General features: G+C 38.4%; 1 protein-coding gene across 11 annotated transcripts in view; it reads right to left on the bottom strand.

Moving 5' to 3' along the window:
- Nucleotides 1-1,537: 1,537 nt before the first annotated feature.
- The window catches only part of ANKIB1 (ankyrin repeat and IBR domain containing 1), a 94,027-nt gene continuing 71,074 nt past the window's right edge, over nt 1,538-24,490 (bottom strand). For 6 of the 11 annotated variants that reach the window (XM_065051038.1, XM_065051046.1, XM_065051035.1 and 3 more), the window contains exons 8-20: nt 24,081-24,225; nt 22,572-22,738; nt 18,262-18,350; nt 17,322-17,452; nt 12,924-13,058; nt 12,281-12,367; nt 12,121-12,187; nt 11,575-11,720; nt 10,738-10,916; nt 10,132-10,183; nt 6,808-6,919; nt 5,069-5,202; nt 1,538-4,719 (exon numbers count right to left, since the gene is read on the bottom strand). In XM_065051038.1, the coding sequence (XP_064907110.1) occupies nt 3,967-4,719; nt 5,069-5,202; nt 6,808-6,919; nt 10,132-10,183; nt 10,738-10,916; nt 11,575-11,720; nt 12,121-12,187; nt 12,281-12,367; nt 12,924-13,058; nt 17,322-17,452; nt 18,262-18,350; nt 22,572-22,738; nt 24,081-24,225 (2,197 nt within the window). In that variant the 3' untranslated portion in view covers nt 1,538-3,966. The remainder of the gene's footprint in view (nt 4,720-5,068; nt 5,203-6,807; nt 6,920-10,131; nt 10,184-10,737; nt 10,917-11,574; nt 11,721-12,120; nt 12,188-12,280; nt 12,368-12,923; nt 13,059-17,321; nt 17,453-18,261; nt 18,351-22,571; nt 22,739-24,080; nt 24,226-24,490) is intronic. The other 5 variants (XM_065051044.1, XM_065051037.1, XM_065051045.1 and 2 more) reach the window with 3 other exon arrangements.

The raw sequence follows: 24,490 nt of genomic DNA, 5'->3' as shown, positions 1-24,490 counted from the left end.
CTTCCTTTGCCCTCATACAGACAGCAAACACAGCTTTATGCTGTATGACAGGGGATCCATCTCCTTTGGATGCACATCTTGTGCTTTACTCTTCGGTTAAAATGAGAAGATGGGAAAGGTGACACCCAGTTTTGCATCATCACTGGCTTCTCTACATCTTTCAAGTTCCCTTATCTGGCTGATCTTCAGAAGAATAATAAGGACAATAATCAGTATATTGTGTTGTCCTGAGTAGGTGGTCAAGAATTTTTAGTGAAGAGAGTAGCTATTATAGCCATGTTTGGCTTACTTTGCTACCAGCCTCCATGCCTCATGTGTGCTGGGAGGGAGAAGAGGAGGAGGAGAAGGCAATAGTGAAATTGGCCTTGATAAACACATCTCTGAAAGCAGGCTGTGGGGTGTCTGCTTTTGAAGCATATTGTTGTGATTTTAAACACCTCAGAAAGTATGTTTTAAATTTGTACATCTATTAGTATGTTCTAGCTGCCGTTAAACCAAAAATCTGTCTTGTGATACTCACCGTCTTGGTAAAACTTGGTACTTGCTGACTGCAGCGTGTGCAGTGACACCACAGCAGGACGTGATGGTTAGGGCCTTGCAGTGAGTGATTAGTCCAACTTTGTCCATTAGATTTTAGAAGCTCTCCAGCATCTTGTCATGTTTGTTGGAGGAAGCTAATTAAATTACTGTTAACAATGAACAGAATAGTTCAGTGCCTGTAACAGAGGCAGGCTGGAATTTCCTGGTAACAATGGAGCCTGGATATTAAGTGTCACTTAAGTAACTAATTAACGGGATCTTCCTCAAAAATCACTCTCTTTAGCACCACTATTTGTAATGACGTGGCTTTACTCTTTACAAAAACAAGCGCACAATATGGCTGTAGCAACTGGAGAGAGTTCAGCAAAGGGTGACAGAGCTGGTGAGGGGTCTGGAGCACAGGTCTGATGAGGAGCATCTGAGGGATCTGGGGCTGTTCAGGCTGGAGAAAAGGAGGCTGAGGGGAGACCTTATCGCTGTCTACAACTGCCTGAAAGGAGCTTGTAGCATGGAGGGTGTTGGTCTCTTCTCCCAAATAGCAAGAGAGAGGACAAGAGGAAATGGCCTCAAGTTGTGCCAGGGGAGAATTTAGATGGGATATTAAGAAAAACTTCTTAACGGAAAGGGTTGTCAGGCATCGGAACAGGCTGCCCAGGGCAGTGGTGGAGTCACCATCCCTGGAGGTGTTTAGAAGACATGTAGATGAGGTCCTTAGGGACATGGTTTAGGGGTGGACCCAGCAGTGTGGGGTTAATGGTTGGACTAAGTGATCTTAAAAGTCTTTTCCAACAAAAATGATTCTATGATTCTATGAATTAAGACAAAATTGTCTGGTTTAGATTTTGTTTTCAAAGCAAACATTTACAAATCAAAACATTCAACTTTATGATATGGTCCCATCTAATCTGGCATGGGACTGAACATATCCTAAAAACGTCTGTCATCAGTCTTAAGAAGCTACTACAGTAAGTCTAAGATGGAATGAGACAGAACGGAATTAGTTTAAGTAATAAATGTTTAATCAAAGAATTTTACATATTATTAACAGCATTCATTTGGCCAAACATCTACATGGTTGTAGTATCCTACTTGTATATAAAGTGGGAATGTATCAAGTATAGACTATGAAAGTGCAAATAACAATTCAAGGTTAGAGTAATTTTTTTACATTATAAAATTAACAGGTTTACAAAATAGTCTTGCCAAACTTTATTTTTGAATTGTAAAGTCAATGACTATGGTGTTAAAATAAGTACCAAGAAAATACAAATTTAATAGGCTAATTTCATGCTTATAAGAGTAACACAGAAACAATGGATATACTGCACAACCTAACCAAATTACAAAGAACCAGAACCCACAAACTTCACTATCTTCACAGAGAGCACTCTTACGTATCTTACTGTAACTCTGCAAGACATCTCAATGCAAAACACAATCTTTTTGTGAGAATCTTTCTCTTCAGAAATTACAGTTCCAGGAAGCCATGTGAGTTAACTTTCAGACCAATTCATTATGATGGTTCATGAAGAACCGTTTTAGTTGAAGGATCTTATACCATGGAACAATTTAAAATAGGTGTTTTTCAAAGACGTCCAAAGGTTCACAATTATGTCAGGAGTAGGGCAGCTAAAGTTGGAAAATGATTTGAGGCTATTCTATTCCATTCTCTCTTAGAGATGCTTGCAAAATGACCACGGTTCTTATGGGGTAAGGGTAAAATATTCTTATTTCAAATTTTACTAATATGAACCTTGTGACTGTAAGGTTCAATAGCTGGGTTTGCATGAATTAGTTACCAAAACACTCACTTGAACTCACAGTAATCAATACATAAACTTTGCTATCATGACACTTGCCTATACACACTCAGTAGTAATAAACTTTTATATCAACAAATCTCTGGTAACAGTTAAGCAAAACTTAAAATGGAGTGTATGTAATTTGCTTGTGTTATGACAAGTTTTGATTATATGTAATTAAAACAGCCATTTCAACAACTTACTCTAGTTGTAATTACATACTGTACCATTGTATCTCACTAACTGTAGATTGATGCTTTTAAGCAAATCTAAAACCAGTATTTGTTTTCACGGTACAACAACTAGGAAAAGGTTTTTTTGTGGTTTTCTTTTTTACATTTTTTTTTACACTAAACAGTAATCACACAGCAAATGAATATTGTGCAATTGAACAAATACCTAGGAGTGTTTTGTTTATGCAAAAACACTGACTTAACATTTAGTTATTTACTGTAAAGGCAAGGCCATGGGTGGTTTTATGGAGGTCTTTGCAATTAATAGCATAGTTACTCCAGAGCAGACACTGAATTTGAATTACTTGTTTAACTGTGGCAACTATCCAGTTGGGTTAGGCAAAGGCACCGTAACATGTTGAGCAGAATGTATTATCTGAACTTTAATTGTGGGACTGGCTAATATATGAAAATCCTGTACTCCTATATTTTTATAAAATGTTATCATTAAAAGTAATTGCACTATTAGTGCATAGAATGCTTTGTAGAATTATGAAAACAAACAACTATGATTGCACTTCCATTAAAGTGTCTCTTAAAATACAGCACAGCTGTTGCTAACTCACTGTATTTTAATATTTAAAATAACTGTTTAACAGCAGCATTAGGTTTTATTAACTTAAGATACAGGCTACATTTAATTAAATGCAGTCGCCATGGCAACAAATGCCAGTTAAATTTTGAGAAGCAATGCTACCCAGTGGTTTCTTTCACTGCTAGGAATTGTGGGATTAGTTTGACAGGTAACACTGCACTGTTTCGTTAGGCTACCGCCAGCTAACTATTCACAGTTTGGCACATTTGGACTGTAAATAGACATGAAAAAATCTTTGATTTTAAAGGGAAAGAATATCCCCTAAAACTGGTTCCTGGAGCAGTACTAAAAAGAAGCATTAAATACCTCCATTCACACTGCCAACAAAAATGAAAAGTGAGTAAGGAAAAGTTATGGAAAACAAAAACAAAATGCAAATGAATTGCTAAATGTTATTCTGGTGAAAGAATGAGTTCTAAAAAATGGAATAAACTATTTCTTCGGAAAACCAACCAAAGTAATCAGTGTAAGCCTTTAATCCGTATGTTCAAGTTAAGGATCATCAACCTAAGGCTAAACAGATGCTGCATTGTATTAGGAATGTGGAATACAACCTAATTATTCCTTTTTCTTGAGAGCAAAAAGGCAAGTACTACCTAATTAAATGCGAAGGATGTTCCTTGAAAGGTTCACATTATTACAAAGAACTACAATTCAAGAGAACTCCTAAATATCCGTTGTTATGTCAGTGGTTACAACTGAGCTGTAATTATGTGGATCAAAGCCTCCATAATGCTTACTCCACATACTGTACCATCTGTCACCGCCACTCATTTACTGCAGATTTAGTTTTTATTCATACCAGATGCACATGTTCAATCCATTCACTTGAGGTCTGAGGAGTCTGACTTGAAGTATCTCCTGAAGCATCCAGCGTGCTCATTACCTCCCTGTTACTATCACCACTTCGTGATACTGTTTCACCTGGAATAATGTTTTCTTCAGAAGTGCCCTCCTCTGTTTGGGTTCCCCTGCCTTCATTTTTGAGTGCATCCTCAAACAGTGCATGCTCTTCCTGAGGCTCCAGCCCTGTGTCTGTGAGATTTGGTTGCCCTGCTGACCCACCTTCAGTACTGGGTTGCTGTGAATCCTCATCCGTTTCTGTAGTTGTTGAGGGGATCAGAGCAATACTCTGTGGGTTCATGTCATGAAACCAGGCCATGATATTTCCAAGTAGATTTTCACTGGCATTGGGATCTTGACTGCTGGAGTCAGCGTCACTAGATGTTGAGTATAATCCACTTCTTGTATCGCTGCGGGGGTGTGAATGAAGACGATCAGCTGAAAAGGGATCATCGCCTGTACCCAGTCTCATCAGACTGTCACCAAGTTCTAAGAGCTCAGAGCTGCTCAAGGCGCCTCTTGGATTATTTATACTTATGGGAGCAGAGTCCAGTCTTGTAGGCAAAGAGGTACCTATTGCTCCTAAAGATGCCTCATTATTTAGAAAGTCTCTAGTTTCTTCATCTATGGCCAAGCCAGATTCTTGTAATGATAACTGAATAGCTAGCAGGATGTTTGGGTCATCTTCATCCAAAGAGCTCAGAGCCTGTGGAAGTACATAAGGTTGCTTTCAGAATCGAACTTTCAACTTCTTACGTATTTTGGATCAAAAGTAGCTTGGGCTCAAATCTAAAATTCATTCATTATTCCTACTTGTCATTTATCAGAGCAAGTTTTTACTGACACGGTTGACAACACAATTTAAAGGTGACTACTCTTACATTAGTGATTATTTAGCAATTCTTACCAATGTGAATGCACAATTTGTTGTCCCAGATTCTCCACCTCTCATCAAAGAATTAAGAAAATTTGCAGAGAGACAAAATGACACAGAAAAGCAGAGCAGAGGAAGGCAGGCAAAGCAGAGAGAATGGAAAAGGGCTTAGGGGAGATACCTGAAGAGAATCCTGGTTTTCAGAGCGACTGACAGAGGTATAGTCATGAAGCGAAGAGCTGTGCAGAATACCCATAGAAGCTGAACTCACCATGGAGGTGCCATGTCTTCTACTACTGCCACCTTCCTGAGTGTCTGTTTGGGCAATTGAAACAAAAACGGTTGAAGAACCAGTGAGAAAGCCTTCTCCACTGTTATTAACTGAGCAAATCTCTTCCTTCCTTTTGGATTCCAGCTGCCAAATTTTCTCCTATATTCACTCTGAACTAAATAATCCCAAACACTCCTTCCACACCAGCTCTTCCACAGTGGTGAAACACCAGTCCCACTGTTTTAGGAGAGACTGCCTGGCTCATTTGTGCCTTTCTGCTCTCAGTACCCTTCTTCTCCTCTTTTAAAGGACAGGGTTTGCCATCGGGACCATGAGCCTGTTGGCAGGAGGGGCAATCTGCTTCTAATGATTTATGGAAAGTCCTGAAAAATACTTCACATGGACACAATACAGGATGCATTTACAGCGGGACTGCAACCACAGTTTGCCCATTTCTCTGTTCTTTCAGAGACAACAGAGCTGTAATGTTAACATTATATTAATTTTTACCATAACATTGCAGCACAATTAAGAGTAGAGTTATTAGTGTATACCTCAGCAATCACTGACATTGCTGTTTTCTTAAAACAACCAACAAAAAATTTGAAGTAAAATGCTTTTTCCAGAAAAATTACTCTGCAATAAAAATGGAGTTTTCCACTTCAAAGTGAAATAAGGTGAGACGAACTAATTCCCTCTTGCATGCTTTAACAGTATGCACTGGTCATCACTACAATATCCAAGTGTTCCATCAAATTCTAGTCCTCAACCTAACAAGATGGTTTTGCATTTTACTTGTAATAGGGAAGGACCAAAGCTCACCAAAATTCTCTTTACTGTTTCTAAAATAACAAATCCTTTTTTTTTTTTAATTTCTGCTCAGTAAAGGATTTCTCCTTTTGTTTTTAAAGGACAAGCTATGGAGAGGACTTAAGTTCATGAGACACAGCAATGCGAGTCTGTGCAGCGTGGCTGGAGAGCGGGCACACAACTGGCAGCTCTGACGAACCAGCGTCATCACAGGATGATCTGGATTCATGGTATTTTTGTACCTTTGCAAAATCTCCTGGCAGAACAGAGGCAGCCAAGTCAGAGTGACCTTAGGGGACTGCGCTACCAGCCGTAGCGCCGCTTAGAAGAGCAGCGTGCTGCAAGCTGCAGCCCACACCAACTTGTTTCCCGGCTGTCTTTGCCAGCAGAGGAGTTTCTGAGCAGGGTTTTGGAATACAGCTTTAGGACTGTCTTCCAGCAGGTCTGAAGCAGGGCAACCCTCTTCTACACTCTTTATGCACAACCAGTCCTTCTAATTGGCATAAAAGGGCTGGTATGTAGATAAGACTGTCATACGAAGCATGTGCCCTTCAAAATTTCTTCAGAAAAGCAAACCTGCTCTGAATAGCTGAGGAGCTGTTAGTGGGAAGATCAACACATTTCTCTTCAAAAAGAGATGCAGACACAATGAAGTCAGAAATGCTTCTAAGATCACATAAAAAAACCACAAAAAGAAGCCTTTGTGTTGTATCCTGGAAAATACAGCCATGTATTTGAAAATTCTTCAAAGTGTCTTCACAGAAGAACAAACACTGTGGCCACTACTGGCAATTTCTGAAGTACAAAGAGAAAAAATCCAGCCCCAGGCAGGCACGTACCTAATGTACTCTCACTGGGGTCATCAGGATCTGGAGTATTACTCAGCAGACTGTGCATGTCCCCACGTCGACGCTGTCTGTGCCTCCTCCGATACTGAAATTCAGCATATTCCTGCATAAACCAAAGGTTACAAAATACAGGGCAGCATGCAGTAATATTTTTCTGATGTAACAAGCACCACATTTTTATTAAAAATGTGTGATTTTATACATTTATATAAAATCACCTGTTTTCAGAAAAATAAATTGCAAGTTATATCATGCAATGCTTAACATAAATAATAAAAAAAAAATCCAAGGTAGTCTTACATCTATAAAATAAAGAATTAGCAAAGAAAAATACTTGACATATTACTGACATTTTAATACTTGCAATCTCCCTTTTTTTAAGAATTCCAAGGACACTTTTTTTTTTTGTTTAAAAGCTTTGATGCCAAACTTGATATACACACACTTCAACACACTTTTTAATAAATATATACCTAGTGATTTTAGAACATAAAAATGATCAATCTGAATTATACCGATAGATTTTCTCGGAGTCCCTGTTGCCAGCAATTGCCAGTAGAAAATAACCTTTGGAAGACTATAGAAAGCTGGCACACAGACACCGGGACTTGTGCTTTTCCCAGCCCCCAGGACACTCTGGCTCAGGAACTTCTTAAGCCACAGCTTAAGCTCTACTAGAAGAGTCTTTGATGGAGTTTTGTTCCATGAATTACAAATCTCCTCTATTTTTGCCTAACTTGAGCTGCTAATGAGCCATACCATAGCCTACCATACCAATTTGAACTCCTGCATCCTGTAATTTCTCACGTTGTGTGTATTTACACAAGAGAGCTTATATAGCATTTATGGAAAAGGCTCATTTTTGACTACATCAAGCTGACATCCCAAGGGTTAATTATTTTAATGCCTGGAAAGAAATGTTTTGATTTCCACACTTATCCTAATATTAAGAGACTAATTTTATGCTTGAAGGCAAATTTCCGGGTATGTTTTTTGGTTAGTACAAATGACACTGAACCTGACTGTGTAGGTCAGATCTTTCATTAATTTAATTTATTGCTTTACACAAGGCAATAAAATACACACTCAGGTCCTATCTCTTCTCTTCAGAAAAGAATACTGCTGTTTACTTCCCAAAGCGCCAGGTTGGGAAATCTGTACTCCAAAGGCTTCATTTGGCCAAATGAATTGGGAAGGATAACGTTACCATTAGCTTTCCTTTCTTACAGTAACTCCTGAACCTAGAATACCTCAACATCTGAAGTATCTAACACTTAAATCTAGAAGTGTCATTTCTCTTACATTATGACACTATTAATTTTGATGGTATTACGATGGTATGTTGTCTTTCCATGAAGTGTTTCGGACCAAGTTCTTATCCATAATGACATACGCAAGCCAAAAAGGATGGTCACAAAATGAACAGCGTGGGCAGACTTTTGTCTATGTAAGAAGATCCATCAATATTGTAAGAACATAAAAATGGCTGTACTGGACCAGACAAAAGGTCCATCTAGCCCAATATTCTGTCTTCAACAGTGGTTAGTAGTAGATGCTTGTTAGCCTATGGAACAGCATAAATACCAGGGCAACCATGAAGTAATGAAATATTCTTCCAGCTCCTAGGGAGCTCACCGCCTCAATAGAAGGTGGTGCCCTAAACAACAGCAAATCAAATCTTGATATGGAACAATATAACACAATTGTTTTAAAAATATACAGTTATATCACTTTGAATCAGACATGGAATAATGATAAGTGATCACTGAACACTAAGATTTATTAATCAGATCTTGTGTCTCATCTGTTTGTAATAAAATAATAGATTTTACCGATAACCATTTAACCTTTTAGTCACTTTTTAGCGTTTAGAAAGATATCTTAATTACTGCTGTTTCTGACTACTTGGAACAATTTCATACATGTGAACAAAAAGCGTTTTAATGTTACTGGGTAGGAACATCATAGTTTCACAGAGTGGTTTACAACAAGCAGCATTCTTTGCTAAATCCAGTAAGATTTTGTTTTCTGTAACAAACTGGTATACACAGAAATTGTACTACATGGCAGTAAAACTGCAGCTCTATGTAAAAAAAAAATGGCAGTGAAATTCATGAAAATAAACAAAGATGACCATTATGAATTCTACAAAATTCCTTTAGCATAGGTGGTTGCAAGTATCCTTGGTATCTGCACAACAAAGGAACCGACTCGCATGGTACAGTGCCACATTTAGGCAAATCAAAGAACTCATAAGCAATCATCTAAGCGTGACTGCAAAGGCACCTACTGCTAAACAGCTTATCAACATATTTCTGGTCAGCTTTTTCTCATAACCAGTTCCACTGACGATACAGCAACATCACAATGAGCTTGATATTATGAAATGTGGAATTATTTCCAAAGAAAGGACAAGAAGAACTAGACAGGAGAAGCAAGCTGATCTTTTGTAGAGAAGCAAGCTATTTTCTCACTAGCATGATGCTCACCAACAACAATAGCAAAGGAAATATATAGAAAAAGTACATGGAGTTTTCCAGGATGCTTTAAAATGAGAAGCTAGAAAGAAAGTAGTACCAAGGAGATGCTGAAATGAAGTTTTGTAACTCAATGCTTTAATCTAATGTTCTCAAAACATTAAATACAAATTAAGGTGATAAAGCTTTATAGGAAGCTTATAATGTTTTAGTGGAGTCTTGAAAATTATTTACTCTTTCCCATAAATACATAGTGGAATATCCACATTTAAAATGATAATTTTCAATCTTGGTTAAGTAGCAGAAGTTCATCTCATTTGGGTATGCAATTTCCATCCTGCTTCAATACATTAAAATAAAAAGAAATGTTTCAAATGGCTAATAATGTTTAGGTGTGTGCCTGTATGTTTTTGTTGAATTGTTACAGAAGGATGGAAAATTCTTATGCTTTTTGTCAAATTCTGCTGAACTGAGGTTGTACTCAGAAGTAATCTACACGATTTCATATATTTATGACTTGAAGGCTCCCCAGCACATAGATACCAGTTTATATACAATATTAAAACTGGTTATGTACTTGGAAAATGATGACTACAACACAGTTTGTCTAATGCCACTTAAACATCTATAGTCATGTTAAGAGGCATTGTTTGGAGTCATTGCACAATTAGCTATGCATATATTTCCTTCTATTGTGAAATAAATAAAATGGTAAGCTTAAACCAACTTGAAATGCTTTGAATTAAAATAAGGAAGCTCTTCATGCAGGCTGCAATCATACCTGTATTGCTAGAATATGCACAACTATGCTTAAAGAAAAGAAAAATAAATACTTTACCTCAGGGGATGCAAATCCTAAATATTCCCAATCCCATGTTCCACCAGCAAAGCTATAAAATGAAGAGATGTACCATAAAGTTTAGAAGTAGAACAAAGGACAACCAACTTCCAGAGCTTCAAAGCCTATCAATGTCTAAAACCTTCTGCAATTGTAGCTCTCAAAACTGAACAAGTATTCTGCTTTAATTCTTACCTGAAAATTCATTTAGAAAACAATACAATTAAATTGTTGACTATTGAAGAACTGTTTGATGTTTTTAGCGAATATTTATAGATTTTTGGAGTGTACCAGGTATTTAGTGACACTCTTGAAGGAAAAAACTGAAATGGAAGCCTCGACATCTAACCATTAATGTATTGCAAATGGGGAAGCAATTTGCACTCAACATACAGAGCAGTGATTCTCAAACACGTTTTTCCTCAGTGAAAAGCTCTAATTCCACAAGGATCTAATGTCCAAGAAAACGTCACTGTGTGGTGCTTTACAACCACCAGGCTTATCAGCTCCGCTTTACCTCAGTGTCAAAGAGGGACAGTGGATTCACCCGCTTTGGCAGCTATCAAATGAGCTCTTTTGACCGGTGCGGTGCTGCGATGGCGTTACCTGCGCCTGGGTGCTTCTGGCGAGTCTGCAGGAGCAACGCCCCGGGCCACGGAGGCCAGGAACTCTTGCCGCTTCTGCTGCACAAGGCAAGCTGCACGGATGATTTTATGGCGAGGAGTCCGAAGGTAAGGCCTGTTCACTTTCTGTGCAAGGTCTTCAGTGACCATTTCTAGGTCTGTCTGCAATAGTTATTAAATACAGAATAAAATAATTTCACAGCGACATGAAAATCGGGCAGAGCTTTACACCATAAATAGTGAGCAGAACGATATCCATCTTCCTGGAAATACCATTTGAAATACCAAAATGCCCCAAAACGTCTGTCCATCTAGCCTACCCTGTTACTGACCTAAATGCTGTCCCCCAACTTGGTGCAGGACCCCCTGCACTCACAGGGTCAGAAAGGCGTCAGGGGCCCTAGGGGAAAGGAGGCGGCAGCCCCTGCCGCTGATGCCACTGCCACCCCAGGCACTCCCCCAGTTTTGCCCCCACACACTCGTCAGACACATTAGTAAGGAAAGAGGAGCTAGAGAAGGAGATGAAGACTGAAGCTAAAATGTTATCTTCAGATAGCACGTTAACAGTAAATACTTTTTTTTTTCCTTTCTCCTGTCCTTATCCCTTTCCTTCTGCAGCAAAGTGTTGGTTTTCCTTCATTCTAAAATCAAACTAAAAGCTGCTGTGTCACAGATGAGTAAAAGTGCATTCATTTTCTAAACTTGGTTACTAATACAAAGCAGGTTTATCAGTTTCACACTAAGAAAATGGCAAAAGGACGCTGATAACTAATATTACCAAAAAGTAACATTAGAAAAGTAAAATACACAAATGTGTTACCTGCATAAGTTCAAATATTTCTTTCTTTGTGCTTTTAGGCTCCAAAAAGAATCCATAGGGATAAGAACACTTAAGAATGCGGCGAGTTTTTAGAAGCTCTTGTACTGCATCTTCAATGAATGTGGTATCAGGACAGCCTCCCTCAGCTGCAGCATGAAACAAACATTGTGAAAATATTCTCCTGCTGATGTCAGCATTTCTTTTAGCATAAGTTTTCCTCTAATACGTACTTTATGTGCATGTTAGTTAAATATTTTGCAAGTAAACAGCAGCAGGTTCTCGAAGACTACACAGTGTTCTTACTAAAGAAGTAAGCACCAAATATTAGCTTCTCCCTAACTAATCCTGCTTTCTCCTTGAGTCTTTGGAATAGATAAGATTTCCTGCATATTTAGCTTTCATCCACTGCTTATGAATTCTAGTCCTGGAGGGATCACATCACACAGCGGACTGATCTGAGCTCTATCCAAAAAAATAAAAAGGGTGTAGTCATAACAGAGTAAATTCGATTTCAGATCGAATTCAAAGACCACAGCAAATACTTACTTCCACTGAGAGCTCTGCTCAGCTGCTCCATCTTTTCTTTGGCTGTTTTTAGAAGGCGCTGTTCTAACTAGAAAAAGAAAATAAAAAAAAGACAATAAGATAATTTTTTGGGGATTAATAAAATAGAAAGAAAAAGCAGTAAAAATAGCTTGACCCACACCTGGTAGCTAAGTTCATGGTTCTTAAATCTTGTGTAATAGTGCATAAACCTATCAAGCTCTTGAAATCTTCTATGCTTCTTTTCAGCCTGGAAAATAATGGGGAAACAAAAAACCACAATAAATCTTACGAGTTAATTTAGCAATCAGCATTAGATACAATTACATAACCAACTACGTGTAAAGTATTGTACACAATGCTGCTGAGTGCCAGGTAAGTAAAGAGACAAATGTAGTTTTTGAAATTCACAAGTCTTCAAATACTGCAAGTGAAGGGCTGATACACTGCGTGTGCATGCTATCTAAGCAGACTTTCCAGATCCCAAAATTAAGGCATGTCTTCTATAGTGCATGGCAGCTAATTATAGTACCAGCACACCCATTTCTACAAAAGGAAACCATGGCACAGAGAAGTAAAATGACTTTAGTAAAGTCAATCGGTGGTTGTTACCAAAGCCAAAAGCAGAACCAAATGTCATGTTTCTATCCACAAATAAGCAGTGTTTTCTTTCTGCCTCTTTGGTGTATTTAAGGTTGTATTTTTCCATTTAAAACTCAGGTTTGGAAGCATTTTGCTTAAACTTATTCTAAATAGAAAATTGCAGCCTTAGCACTATTTTTGAAACACACACATTGATTTGTTACCTCTACTGTCATCTCCTTGGACTGCTCCTCTACGTGTTGAATCACCTCATAGCGAGTGCACCTGTAATAGCCTCCAGTGGAAGAGCTGTGCTTCTTCCACTCTTCTAAGCATATCCAGCAAAAGTCATATTTGCACTGCAGAAGAAAAAGGAACGGGGGAGAAAAAACGTTGATACATTGTAGATTTGCAGTTATGCATCACTATTCCTCCATTAACAGCTGAATTAACATCATTTTGAGTGTGTTTATGGTCAAAGCAATTTCTGAGGAACCTCCTTCCTATTTATTTTACCTACTACAGAAGATCTGGGTTATCCAATCATGTCAGGCGTAATTTTTGTTCCCTGGATCACAAGACTGTGTTGGATCTACAAGTTAAGTTTTAAGTGGATCAAATAAATCAAACGATAAATATAGCTGATCAGACCTGTTTTTTTTGTTTTTGTTTTAATCAAAGTCTCATTTTTTTTAAGCGACACAGCAACTATCCATGAGAAAAGGTGATTTTTTTCCTAAAAACATGATTACCGGTAATTTGGTCACAACAACCCCCTGCAGCGCTACAGGCTGGGCGCAGAGTGGCTGGAGAGCAGTCAGACAGAAAGGGACCTGGGGGTGCTAATTGACAGGAAGCTCAACATGAGCCAACAGTGTGCCCAGGTGGCCAAGAAGGCCAACGGTATCCTGTCCTGTATCAAAAACAGCGTGGTCAGCAGGACAAGGGAAGTGATCCTTCCCCTGTACTCTGCATTGGTGAGGCCACACCTGGAGTATTGTGTTCAGTTCTGGGCCCCTCAGTTCAGGAAAGACATTGAAGTGCTGGAGCGGGTCCAGAGAAGAGCAACACGACTGGTGAAGGGACTTGAACATAAGACCTATGAGGAGAGGCTGAGGGAGCTGGGGTTGTTTAGTCTGGAGAAGAGGAGGCTTAGAGGTGACCTCATCACTCTCTATAACTACCTGAAGGGAAGTTATAGCCAGGTGGGGATTGGTCTCTTCTCCCAGGCAGTTAGCAACAGGACAAGGGGGCATGGGCTTAAACTCTACCAGGGGAAATTTAGGCTGGATATTAGAAAGAAATTCTTTACAGAGAGAGTGGTCAGGCATTGGAATGGCCTGCCCAGGGAGGTGGTGGACTCGCCGTCCCTGGAGGTTTTTAAACTGACATTGGACATGGCACTTAGTGCCATGATCTAGTAAACGGACTAGAGTTGGACCAAGGGTTGGACTCGATGATCTCTGAGGTCTTTTCCAACCCAGTCGATTCTGTGATTCTGTGATTCTGTAATTTTGTCGTGTGGTGTTCCCAATGCAAAATATTAATAACAATTACTAAAGCAAGAGACAAAAAACAGAGGAGAAAAAAACCTGAACGTAAACTTTGAAGATTGATTACTTCAAAGTGGGCATTGTCTGCATCCACTCAGCATGGAGCTTTTGAAACAGGTAACACCTTACAAGGAGATCTGACTTATCCAGGCTTCTCTGCACCACAGAAGTTAAAACTGTGTTACATAGTTACAACTGGGCACCCAGTTCTCAGCTAGTTTATTTCAAAGCAACAGGAAGCTATTTATGGATGGTCAGGCAAGACTTTGGGTTAGCATATTGTGTTTATCTGTTTTACAGATGAGCAAAGAAAAAATCCTCAAAAAATGAAGCAAAAATTTACATTAATAAATATGAAGCTATTATTATTATTGGAATTTGGTAAATTAAGCTGCACTTCTTCTCTCTTTGATAAGTTTAACCTTTCTAGGAATACCTATTCCACAGCAAATGTGTTTAGCAGTAGTTGTTTTATACAATCAATTAGATATATTACAGAAAGAAATGAAAGCTAATTATTGCATTGTAGTTTTGCCAACTTTGTCTCACCAGTGGTACTGATTTTCTTCTAAAAAGCAATGCAGACTGGAGTATTTCTTCCTGTTATTGTGCTGCACCTTGTTCTTAAACAGTTTTTTGAAGTGCTTACTTATACAAAATGGTACGATGAGTGCTGAGAATGAAGTAGGAGAATAATTGTGTATAGAAGTGTTAAGTGTGTATCACCGCATCGTTTGCCTGTAATTCAAACCCACTCATGTTCATTATAAGAAAAAAATAATTACAAAATATTAAAAAAATTGGTATGAAACAAGTTGTTTCACAAGCAACAGAACTAATAAGGCTTGATTTCCTATTAATTTATGCATATATGCTCCTACTGTAATTATAATCTCACCTCTCTCATATGATCTCTTTCTGTGACCACTCCACCATATATATCTTCTAATCTCTCACATCTCCAAAAGCCTCCTCAAAAACCCCAAGATTCATTCAGCGTTCCCAGACACTCCTTCAATACCTTGGTCTCATTGTACGTTCCAAACCACATAAAAACATAGAATGGTTTGGGTTGGAAGGGACCTTTAAAGGCCATCCAGTCCAATTCCTCCTGCAATGAGCAGGGACATCTTCAACTAGTTCAGACCATCTGTTCCTACACATCTCCCAAAGCCCCGAGCTCTGTTTATGTGTCTTTATCATCACCCAGCCATGCAGCAGCACCGCCCAGGCTTCACAAACCACATCTGGTGGCCACCGCCTGAGCCGAGCAGAAGAGGTAACTGCTGAGCGGGTATTTCAGCCTCTCTTGGTGTCAGTACAAATCAAGTCCCTGCACCACAGAGTTTCTGTGAACCCCCTGCTGTTCCTTTCTGTCTGGTTCAAAGCACCCAGAAGGTAAAAAATAAATACTAAGGTGGGGGAGTGAGAGAGCAGGACCGGCTAAGCCTTGTGTCCTTAGAAACTGGGCTCATAAACCAGTATGAGGTCTGCCTAAATACAGAAATGTGACTTTGGGAGTAAAGACTGTCCTCTTGTACAGCAAGGCACTTGTTTGCTGCTAAGAGGCAGTTGTAGCTCATCTCATCATGGGCTTGAGCAAAGGCAGCAAGGGCAGAAGCTCCGTCACAGACCCTTTGGTGGAGGAGGAGACAAGCGAGATGCTGACTCTGCCTTGTGTCTGAGCGCTGCACTGGGCCTCAGGACACCCTTCCCGTCCTTCCTCACTGGGCTGAGGGAAAGCAGCTTCTGTTGGCAGGGATTGCTCCACCAGAAAAGCAATCCGGCCCTTTTAAGGACACTTAAAGCTGTTTGTAAGGTACAGCATCAAAGAAGAAAAGACAACTGTGGTTGTCAGCCAGCGTACTGTTGTCAGTGTACTGTTGTACAGGTTGTCAGCAAGGGTACTGTGTCAAATTGTCTATATTTAACAGTGTTTAATGGCCAAAGTCATCTCCAGCCTGAATCCATACTTTTGTTCGATTGAGATGATCTCAGTGGCAAAAGCTGCAACAAACACACCTTTTACAGTTTTTAGCGCTACGGAATTTAGAAGCTCTTTTAGAAAATCATTTAAGAAAAAAACCGAAACCAGTGAATTTGGCATAAACCAAAGTGGAGGAGAATCTGTTCTCTGCTTCCACAGACAGAAACAACATCAAAAAAAGACCCAATCTTCATCTCACAGAAAGAGAGAGAATATGTGATGGTAACATAAAGAAAATGTGATCTGCATAGTAATGGAGCGAGAGAAACACATTTCCAGAAAAAATGAGAATTACTTTCTAAATCTCTCAGCTTTTTATTGGAGACCAACTACGTCAAGTCTGTGCTACTTCCTTATTTTTAATGGTGCTCCTCAAAAAAGTATTATCTGTAGTTATATGTTTCTGACATAAACAGTATTCTAAATATGGTGCTTTTAATTAATTTGAGAGAAAAAGCATTCTCAAATGATACTGAACTCACAGCAAAATGTATTATTTCTATTTCTGTAGCATAGTTCAAACTCATGACTAATTTTTTGGCTGCTGTCACCAGTATGTTTCTTTTGGAATTACTCTTTGCTGTCTTTTTATTCCTACTGATTAATTCCTGTTTACAGCCTTCCATCTGAACTTCTCTGTTTTGTTGCTATGTTAGAGAAAGAACACAAAAGAAAAATGCAGTAAGGCAAAACCTTCATTAGAGCTTACCACTCCTTCAAATGCTTCATCTTCTGCCTAATAAAAATGCTCTTTCTCTTCTACATTATTAAGGATGATTAAACTATCAATTATTTCTGTTTTCTTAAGTTTCATACTGTATTGCCAGTAATTCTTAGGTGTTTATGAAATTTTGATCATTATAGTGTTCACCTGCCAGCCAAACAGATTTCACTAAATACGAAACATTTTCTAAATACATGTAACCCACCATCTGTCAATGATCTAATTCTTGCAACGGGTTCCATTAGATCTCAGGTGTGACATTCAGAGGTTTTGGAAGCCCGTGCTCCTAACACGTACACGTGCCATACACAACCTGAATTACGGTTTCACAACATATTATATGAAGGGTCCTTCTCACCTTTGCACATTGCATGTGGTTGCAGCCCTCGTTCTTCTGAATTGGAGATTTGCAGTTGGCGCATGGTTTGGAGTTTGTTAGTAACCACAGGCAGTTGGCAGCATCTTCATACGCCTCACTCACTCCCACAACTTTTTGAGGGTGACAGAAGGACGCGGAGCATGCAAAAACAGAGAAGTTGAAATTGTACCTGTGTAATCTTTCGTGAAAATCGTATTAGGAAAGATACATGTTTACTTATTTCTTGACAGAGTATAATAATTCTTCATGATATGTATTACTCACATATAAATATATAATATCATCACACGTTATTTACATATATTTCTACACAGTTTATATTTCTATATAAATTATTATATAGATGACATTTATAATACATAAACGATAAAATACATAGATGAGAAAAATTGGTATAGTTAGACAAAGTATGGTCTATTTTGCCTCTTTATAAATTTTTCTATGGTTTCCAGAATATTTGTAACATAATATGGGAAGCTCTGAACTGTGGTAACCAAGTTAAGTTAGTATTTCTTCATATTACTGTTTATTTGTTTCTGTTGACCAAGGAAAGGTCTGTCCTGCGTAAACCCAACCTTTATTAGTTGTTTCAGTAGAAGTTATTTAACATTCAGGAATAAATCAATAAATTACTGTAAGAAATCTATAAAAGGAAGGGTTTTATAGGTTGTGACTGAACCACATGTGGATTTATGGAGAGGAATGATTTAAGGAGAACAGTCTGCCATAGTGCTGCCTAACATGCAGTCCAAGTATGAAGCAGCCTCTCATTCAGGGGTTTAATTTTCCTCCTCTCTTTTACCCCGTTTTTCAAGAAATGTAGAGTTTGTACTCAATGGAACTAAAAAATCCCTCTAAAAACAAAACACAGTTGTTTTTTTTTTGCTAAATTAACCCCTGCCCCAAACATGACTCTTACGTTCTTCTGGTTTCATTTCAGATATTTTCTGCAGCCAGTCCTTCCAGGTTTGACAGTCACAAGGTTCATGAGCTTCACCAAGACACTCCCTGAAAATTAAGATGTAGACACAGTAACTCATCATTTAGATATTTAAAGTTAAAATTGGTTCATTCTAAAAAACATCGACACCAAGCAAGAGACGGTAAAACTTTAAGTCAGGAAGATAAAAAGCCATGTAATTAACATTATTTTAAAATACTCCCCAAGTAGTTGCTCAAAAGCATCATTAAGATTCATAAAGAATCTAAATGAGATAGGAAAGGAAAAGGGTTTTTAAAAATTACAATCTGAAATAAATCAGATGGTTTGTAGTTTGTTTGAATTATGCCCTGGTACTATTTTAGTGTCACAAAAAGTGCTAGTATAGTGTATATGATAAAGGTAAACCAGAATAATGAGATTATGCAAAACGAGGTAGACTGCTATAGCTGAAATCATTTTATGTAGAATTACTTGCATCTATTCAGTTGTAATAATTAATCATTAGGTGGATTCAAGCTTTCAATCTAGAAAAAGATCCAAGCCCTTCAACAGCAGAATTAAGTATTTACGGATGTTCTCTCTCCCCACCAGAGCTTCTTCAATGGGGTCTTTAATTTATTTACATGGCCATAGTGGAGAATTGAGTCCCTTGAGCTTCTCTTGAAGTGACTGCTAACTTTAAGGATGGCAATCATCACTACAGGTTGGCAGATATGTGGCTTCCAAATGGTGCTTGGGTGTAGACATGTCAGTATGGACTCCGGACTTGCAATGACTCCTTTTTTTACTGGAATGGCAGCAAATAGCCTCAGACATCTGTCACATCAAACTAAACATTTCAGAAGAAGTGTGTTTCAGATGGGCAACAGCTGCATCAGAGCACATGCACGTTTTCTGCAGATGCAATGGTTGCTCTCTGCAGGGCAGATGCAGAAGCTACATCGATACTCTTCTGATTGCTCTTGTCCACATCTTCAGCAGGGATGCAGGAACAAAGAAAAGGCTGCGGCACCAGTTTTCAGCTTTTTTTTCCTCACTAGCTAGTCTGCTATCAAACAAGCTTGAATTCACCACACACAAAGATCTCTGGTTTGGAGATACTTAATATCTGCAGCTGGGAAACATTTTGCTGGAATGAATAACTAGTCTGTAATAAGGCAATCTCAGCCCTGCTTGAAAATGGAGACCTTTCACTTCTGCAGGACAGCAGTATACACTCAAATCATTGACTTCATGGAGCCAAGACCTCTCACACAGTATTTGTTCCCAGAAAGGACTGAAATTAGCAAAAATTAACTTAAACAAACTCAGTTTTAAGTTAAAAGCTGATTAGTCAATCTGTTACTGGTGGGGGAAGGTTGTGTCTTTGATGCTTTCAAATTTGTAAACTTGTGAATTTCAAAAGAAGCACAATCATACGTATGTCATGTATCTGTATCTATACTATAGTCACGACAGTGTTAAAGAACAGCTTCTCATGGAAGTTCTTTCCTCAGCACACTCCAGAACAAAGGGTTTTATACTGGGATGCCATCTTACTAGAGCAAGAGCGTTGACCCTATTGCTCATAAACCTTTCTATGAAACAAAGTTGTGTTTTGGATAGACTTCCTGACAGCAGTGAACGAAGGGAATTAATGACAAAGGGCTGTGACAATTAAGAGCATTAGCCTCCCCAGACTGCCTTCCTCAACACTCAGCAGGATGATTTATTTGAAGGTGCAGTACATACTCAATAGAATTGCACCAAGTTTCAACAAGTTAAAATTCACGGAAGGGCTAAAAGCATTGTCCAAGAAGAATGCAGTTCAGGATTTTTCTTCCCTTTGTGATAACGTTTGCACCATATAATGAATTTTGAATCAAAACAGCAAAGCACTGTTGCAACTTACAACTGGCTTCCCAAGTGCATCGGTAGAGATGTCTCTGCTACAGGAGACTCTGCTCCTCCTCTCCACCTAGGACGAAAGGAGCGAGGAGGGAAGGTGCAAAACTCAGTGTGCACCACCTGCTGCAACTGTTTTCCAGAAGCGTCTGCTTGCCTCAATTCCCTGTGCTTCTGAGACAGCATGAAGGGGTTCTAATAGGTCGAATGTGTCTTATAATACACAGATGTAGGATTTGTGCACAGTTTTCATTTGTACTGCATTTAAATATCTCAGAATGCTTTTTCTGAAAGGGAATAGAACTTTGTGTTTGTAACAACAGATTACATTTTGTTGAAGGTGGTGTTAGTGGTGGGTAATGAAAAGTTTAATACATTCTAAGGAACTCTGTACTTAACAGGAACACTCCTACTTTCACATATAAAAAAAGAAAGGAAATTGCTCAATAGACTCAGAGAATTTTCTTGCTTTCATGAGCAAGAAGGCTATAGATCCAACAAACCCAGGTGATTATCTAGGGGCTGGTTGGGGTTTTCTAGTACATAAACTCCAAAGAATCTCTTACTAAATTCAGGATCAATTGCTATTGCGATATCTAATGTGTGGATTACCTGGCAAAACTTCCAGAACTGACATAAGTAGGAAACTGCGAGATGTGCTGATTGATTTTTAAGATATAGAGCAAACTCCCTTTAAGCATACAGTCATGATGAAAACCCTCTGAACTGAGAATACACTTTATTTTTCTCCAGAGGAACCCATTCATGCACAGGGTTTTTGTACCGTCAGACTAACGTGGCTGTCCTCAGCAAATGGTTCTGATTCATAGCACTGCAGGATGCTTTGGTTGCTAGCAGAACTTTCTTGCCTTTGCTGAAACTCTTCACTCCGTTTTGCAGGGATGAAAAAAGGTCTGGGAAAGGCCTTCTGGGACATTTTGCTGTTAAAATGAGGTCTTTTTCAAGACCTTAACTGTGTTTGCTTGTGCAATATCTCAAAGCATTAAAAGAAAAAGAACATTCAGAAATACTACCAGGCAACATAAAAAAGACATTTCTTATAACAATTAGGCACTGAGAGGACATTTTCACACTCAGGGGACATTCTCAAGAGCTCGTGCATTCAGCCCATGCAAAGGAAGCAGAAGCTGCCGATTTTTGAAGGATCATGTCAATATTACACTGATGTGGTCTCAAGCTCTGTCCATTCAGGGTAACAGAAAAATTGATTCTCTGTCTGTAATCAGAAGCAAGGATGAAAGGATTTCACGTTTTTGTGGAATAATACCAAAGTTTGTTTTATGTTCACTGGTAAAAAACATTTTCTGTTTTGTTTCAACGGAATTTGTCATTTTCCAAGCTCCCCATCCATTGTGAACAGCCTCTTCCCAAGAAGTTCTCTTTTCTGGCTTTTGCGGTTGTTTCACTATGTCTACTTTCCTCTTGTTCCTTCTTCCTTTCCATTAGTAAGTGGAAAGAAGTAAAATCAGAAGCTTCTTTCATTAAGAGTCTTATCATACTTGGAATCATGCAGATTATTCAGGATCTCTTCTTCTTGCTTCATGTTTCAATTGAAAAATGGAAAGAAGGCTTACTCAGCTTGTCTGGATGTCTATACTTTGGTTGAGCCTTTTTGATTTTCCAGCAGCGAAAAGGACGTCCCACTACAATAGTCATAAATTGACAGTCTGACAATCTCAAAAAACTAGGAGAGGGGGCTTGCTCTGTACTTCAGAAAAATATCCCACTACTTTTTGGTTTTGGTTGATATTTTTGTTGTACTATCTTGGAAGTGCTGAAGACAGGCAATCTGAGGGATGTTTTTTGAATGACTTATGGCTTTTTACTCCTTCTCAAGCTTGTATTCATCTTAAAACTCATCAGAACATAAAGTGCTGATCCTAAAGTGAAACAACGATTGGAGAGACCTGGCAAACAGAACAGCTATGTATGAAGCAAAAGGTCATTCATAGTCCTGTTTAAACTCCATCTTCCTTGATGCAATTCTACCAAAATTCAGCGAGAGCTAAAAATTGCTGACTTCCTGTGCTACTCTTCAAAATGTGCCATGTTTCTACCACTATCGCTACCACGATCCAGAGCAGACACAAAAATCCCTTCACCAATATCCCACTTCTCTGTCCGCTCAGAACAGATCATAGCACTCCATGCCGCTGTTTTGCACCAGTCAGGGCCAATAATGAGTAAGACAGCATTATAAACCTTTGCTGTGCCCCAAAATACTAAAATATTTATGGACATGAAGTTACCTGGTCCACGGATGCAAGATAGTACAGTCATATACCATCCCACACAAATGTATGGTGCTAAGTGGGACTTCTTAATTAACCCCTGGAACAGCAGTGACTGTGAGTTTATGTAGGTAAGTTTCTAGTACTAACCAGCAGAAAAGGTGTCCTTTGCCACAATCTACAGCAGGGGCTTTTAGCATGGGGAAGCTAAGCGTATCTGATCCTGTTGAATTTGATCCTTGTCTTGTTAGCCTTACTGCTCTTTCACAGCCCGGTATCGGACACCATTTAATAGCAGGATTATTTTCAACAAAGGCCTGAGGAAAAAAAGGAAAAGATTTTACCACATAAGATCAGATTTTGTCATTGATATAAAACCATCTGTATTCATAATCTTTCTTTGATGAAACAAAGCCAAAAAGCATAAGGACAATCTTGTAGCTACTTTGATAGGCTTTTAAAAATAGTTATGAAAGGGGAACAGTTTTATCTCCACCCTTTTTTTTTTAAATTGAAATAACAACAGTACTCCAGACTTAGGCTAAGATGCAAATGACTTACATCGCAAACAAAATGTTGAATGTGTGCAAGTCAGTTCCTTTGTGATATGGCTTACTGGAAACTTCTACTACATATGCACTTGCAATACACTCATTAACAGAACTGACTCCTGTAGTTGAAAATAATTAAAACCTTATTGACTGAAACAAAAATCCCACAACACGTCCCTCCTGCAATAAGCCTGAAATCAGAAGTACACTAACACAGGAATTTACCTACAGCCTTTTCTGTTTAATGTATCGGGTCTTCTTTTGTAAAACTTACATCTAATAAATGAGGAGGAAAAGGAACTTTCACTACTTCACTTCAAACCTATGCTGATCACCAGCCACTTGAAATACAAAGATGTACAAGATTAATCAGATTCGATAGTTTGATTTGCATCTTACCATGTATGGCACTGTTACTGTGTATTAAAGAGACTTGTCACACCAAGTATTATAAACCAAAATGTATTTCTCTACTTTCTTTTGCCCTGCCAGCATTGATAAAGTAGCACATTATGTCAAAGAATAGTTCATTACTATACTAGTATAAAAGAAAAAGAGATGAATTAAAATTCACTTTTACAACCAAGTTGCAATGATGGAAATAAACGTTAAAAAAATGAAACAGGAAAACTAGCTCAAGGTTTTCCTACTTCTCCTCCATATATATATAGTGATCATGTGAAGCACTGGATGGCAAAAAATTAAGTAATTCACTTCTGAAATAAATTTTTTAAAGGGAAATGTACTATATCTGAATGTAAACAGTCTGTTGGTAATGAAAATAGTCCAAAAATTCTTAAAAATGAAAGCTTCATATTACCTGTTCGAACATTAGTTTGATCAAATAATTTTATTCATATTGCATTAACTTACACATTATGGAATTATTGCATTTGTGCTTAAGGAATAAATACAATGTTCTTCTTTCTCAGTGGTATATCAACCACTAATATTATGGCATATAAGATAAACAATAATTCAGTGTACATATTAATTTATTAATTTCCACTTGGAAAGCTACAAATATACGGCAGCATTTCACATAGAAGTCGTATTTCTTATAAAATGAAATACAGTTCAAGAGTACAAGAACAGTTTGATAGTTTACCTTAATGTCAAATTGAAGGTATCTTTTGTCCATCTCCTTGGAAACCACACTTTCTATGATGTCTACAGGCACAAGCTGGAAACAATCATACGCTGGGCAAAAAATGTTGTGAGCTTCACCCTCCTGAATTTTCAGATTCAAAAATCTGCCAGAATTTTGTCAGTCGGTATTTGTGAATAAAAAGTAAAAATTAAAAGGCGGCTGAATACTTTATACTAGGTTCACAGATATTCACATTAATCAATTTTTAAACAAAGAACGGGAAGTACCTCTTTCTGCTCAAAAGGGATACAGATTTGACGAACATCGTAATGAAAAGGAAAAAGAACAGTCATTGTTCAAAAACGAGCACCGTCAGCTATGCTCACCCCTATGTGTTTGTGGTTCCCATCCTTGCCATTTCTCAGACA

Source organism: Columba livia, chromosome 2, assembly GCF_036013475.1.
Source record: "Columba livia isolate bColLiv1 breed racing homer chromosome 2, bColLiv1.pat.W.v2, whole genome shotgun sequence".
NCBI classification, from domain to species: domain Eukaryota; kingdom Metazoa; phylum Chordata; class Aves; order Columbiformes; family Columbidae; genus Columba; species Columba livia.
This window is presented reverse-complemented; position numbering and strand designations above follow the sequence as displayed.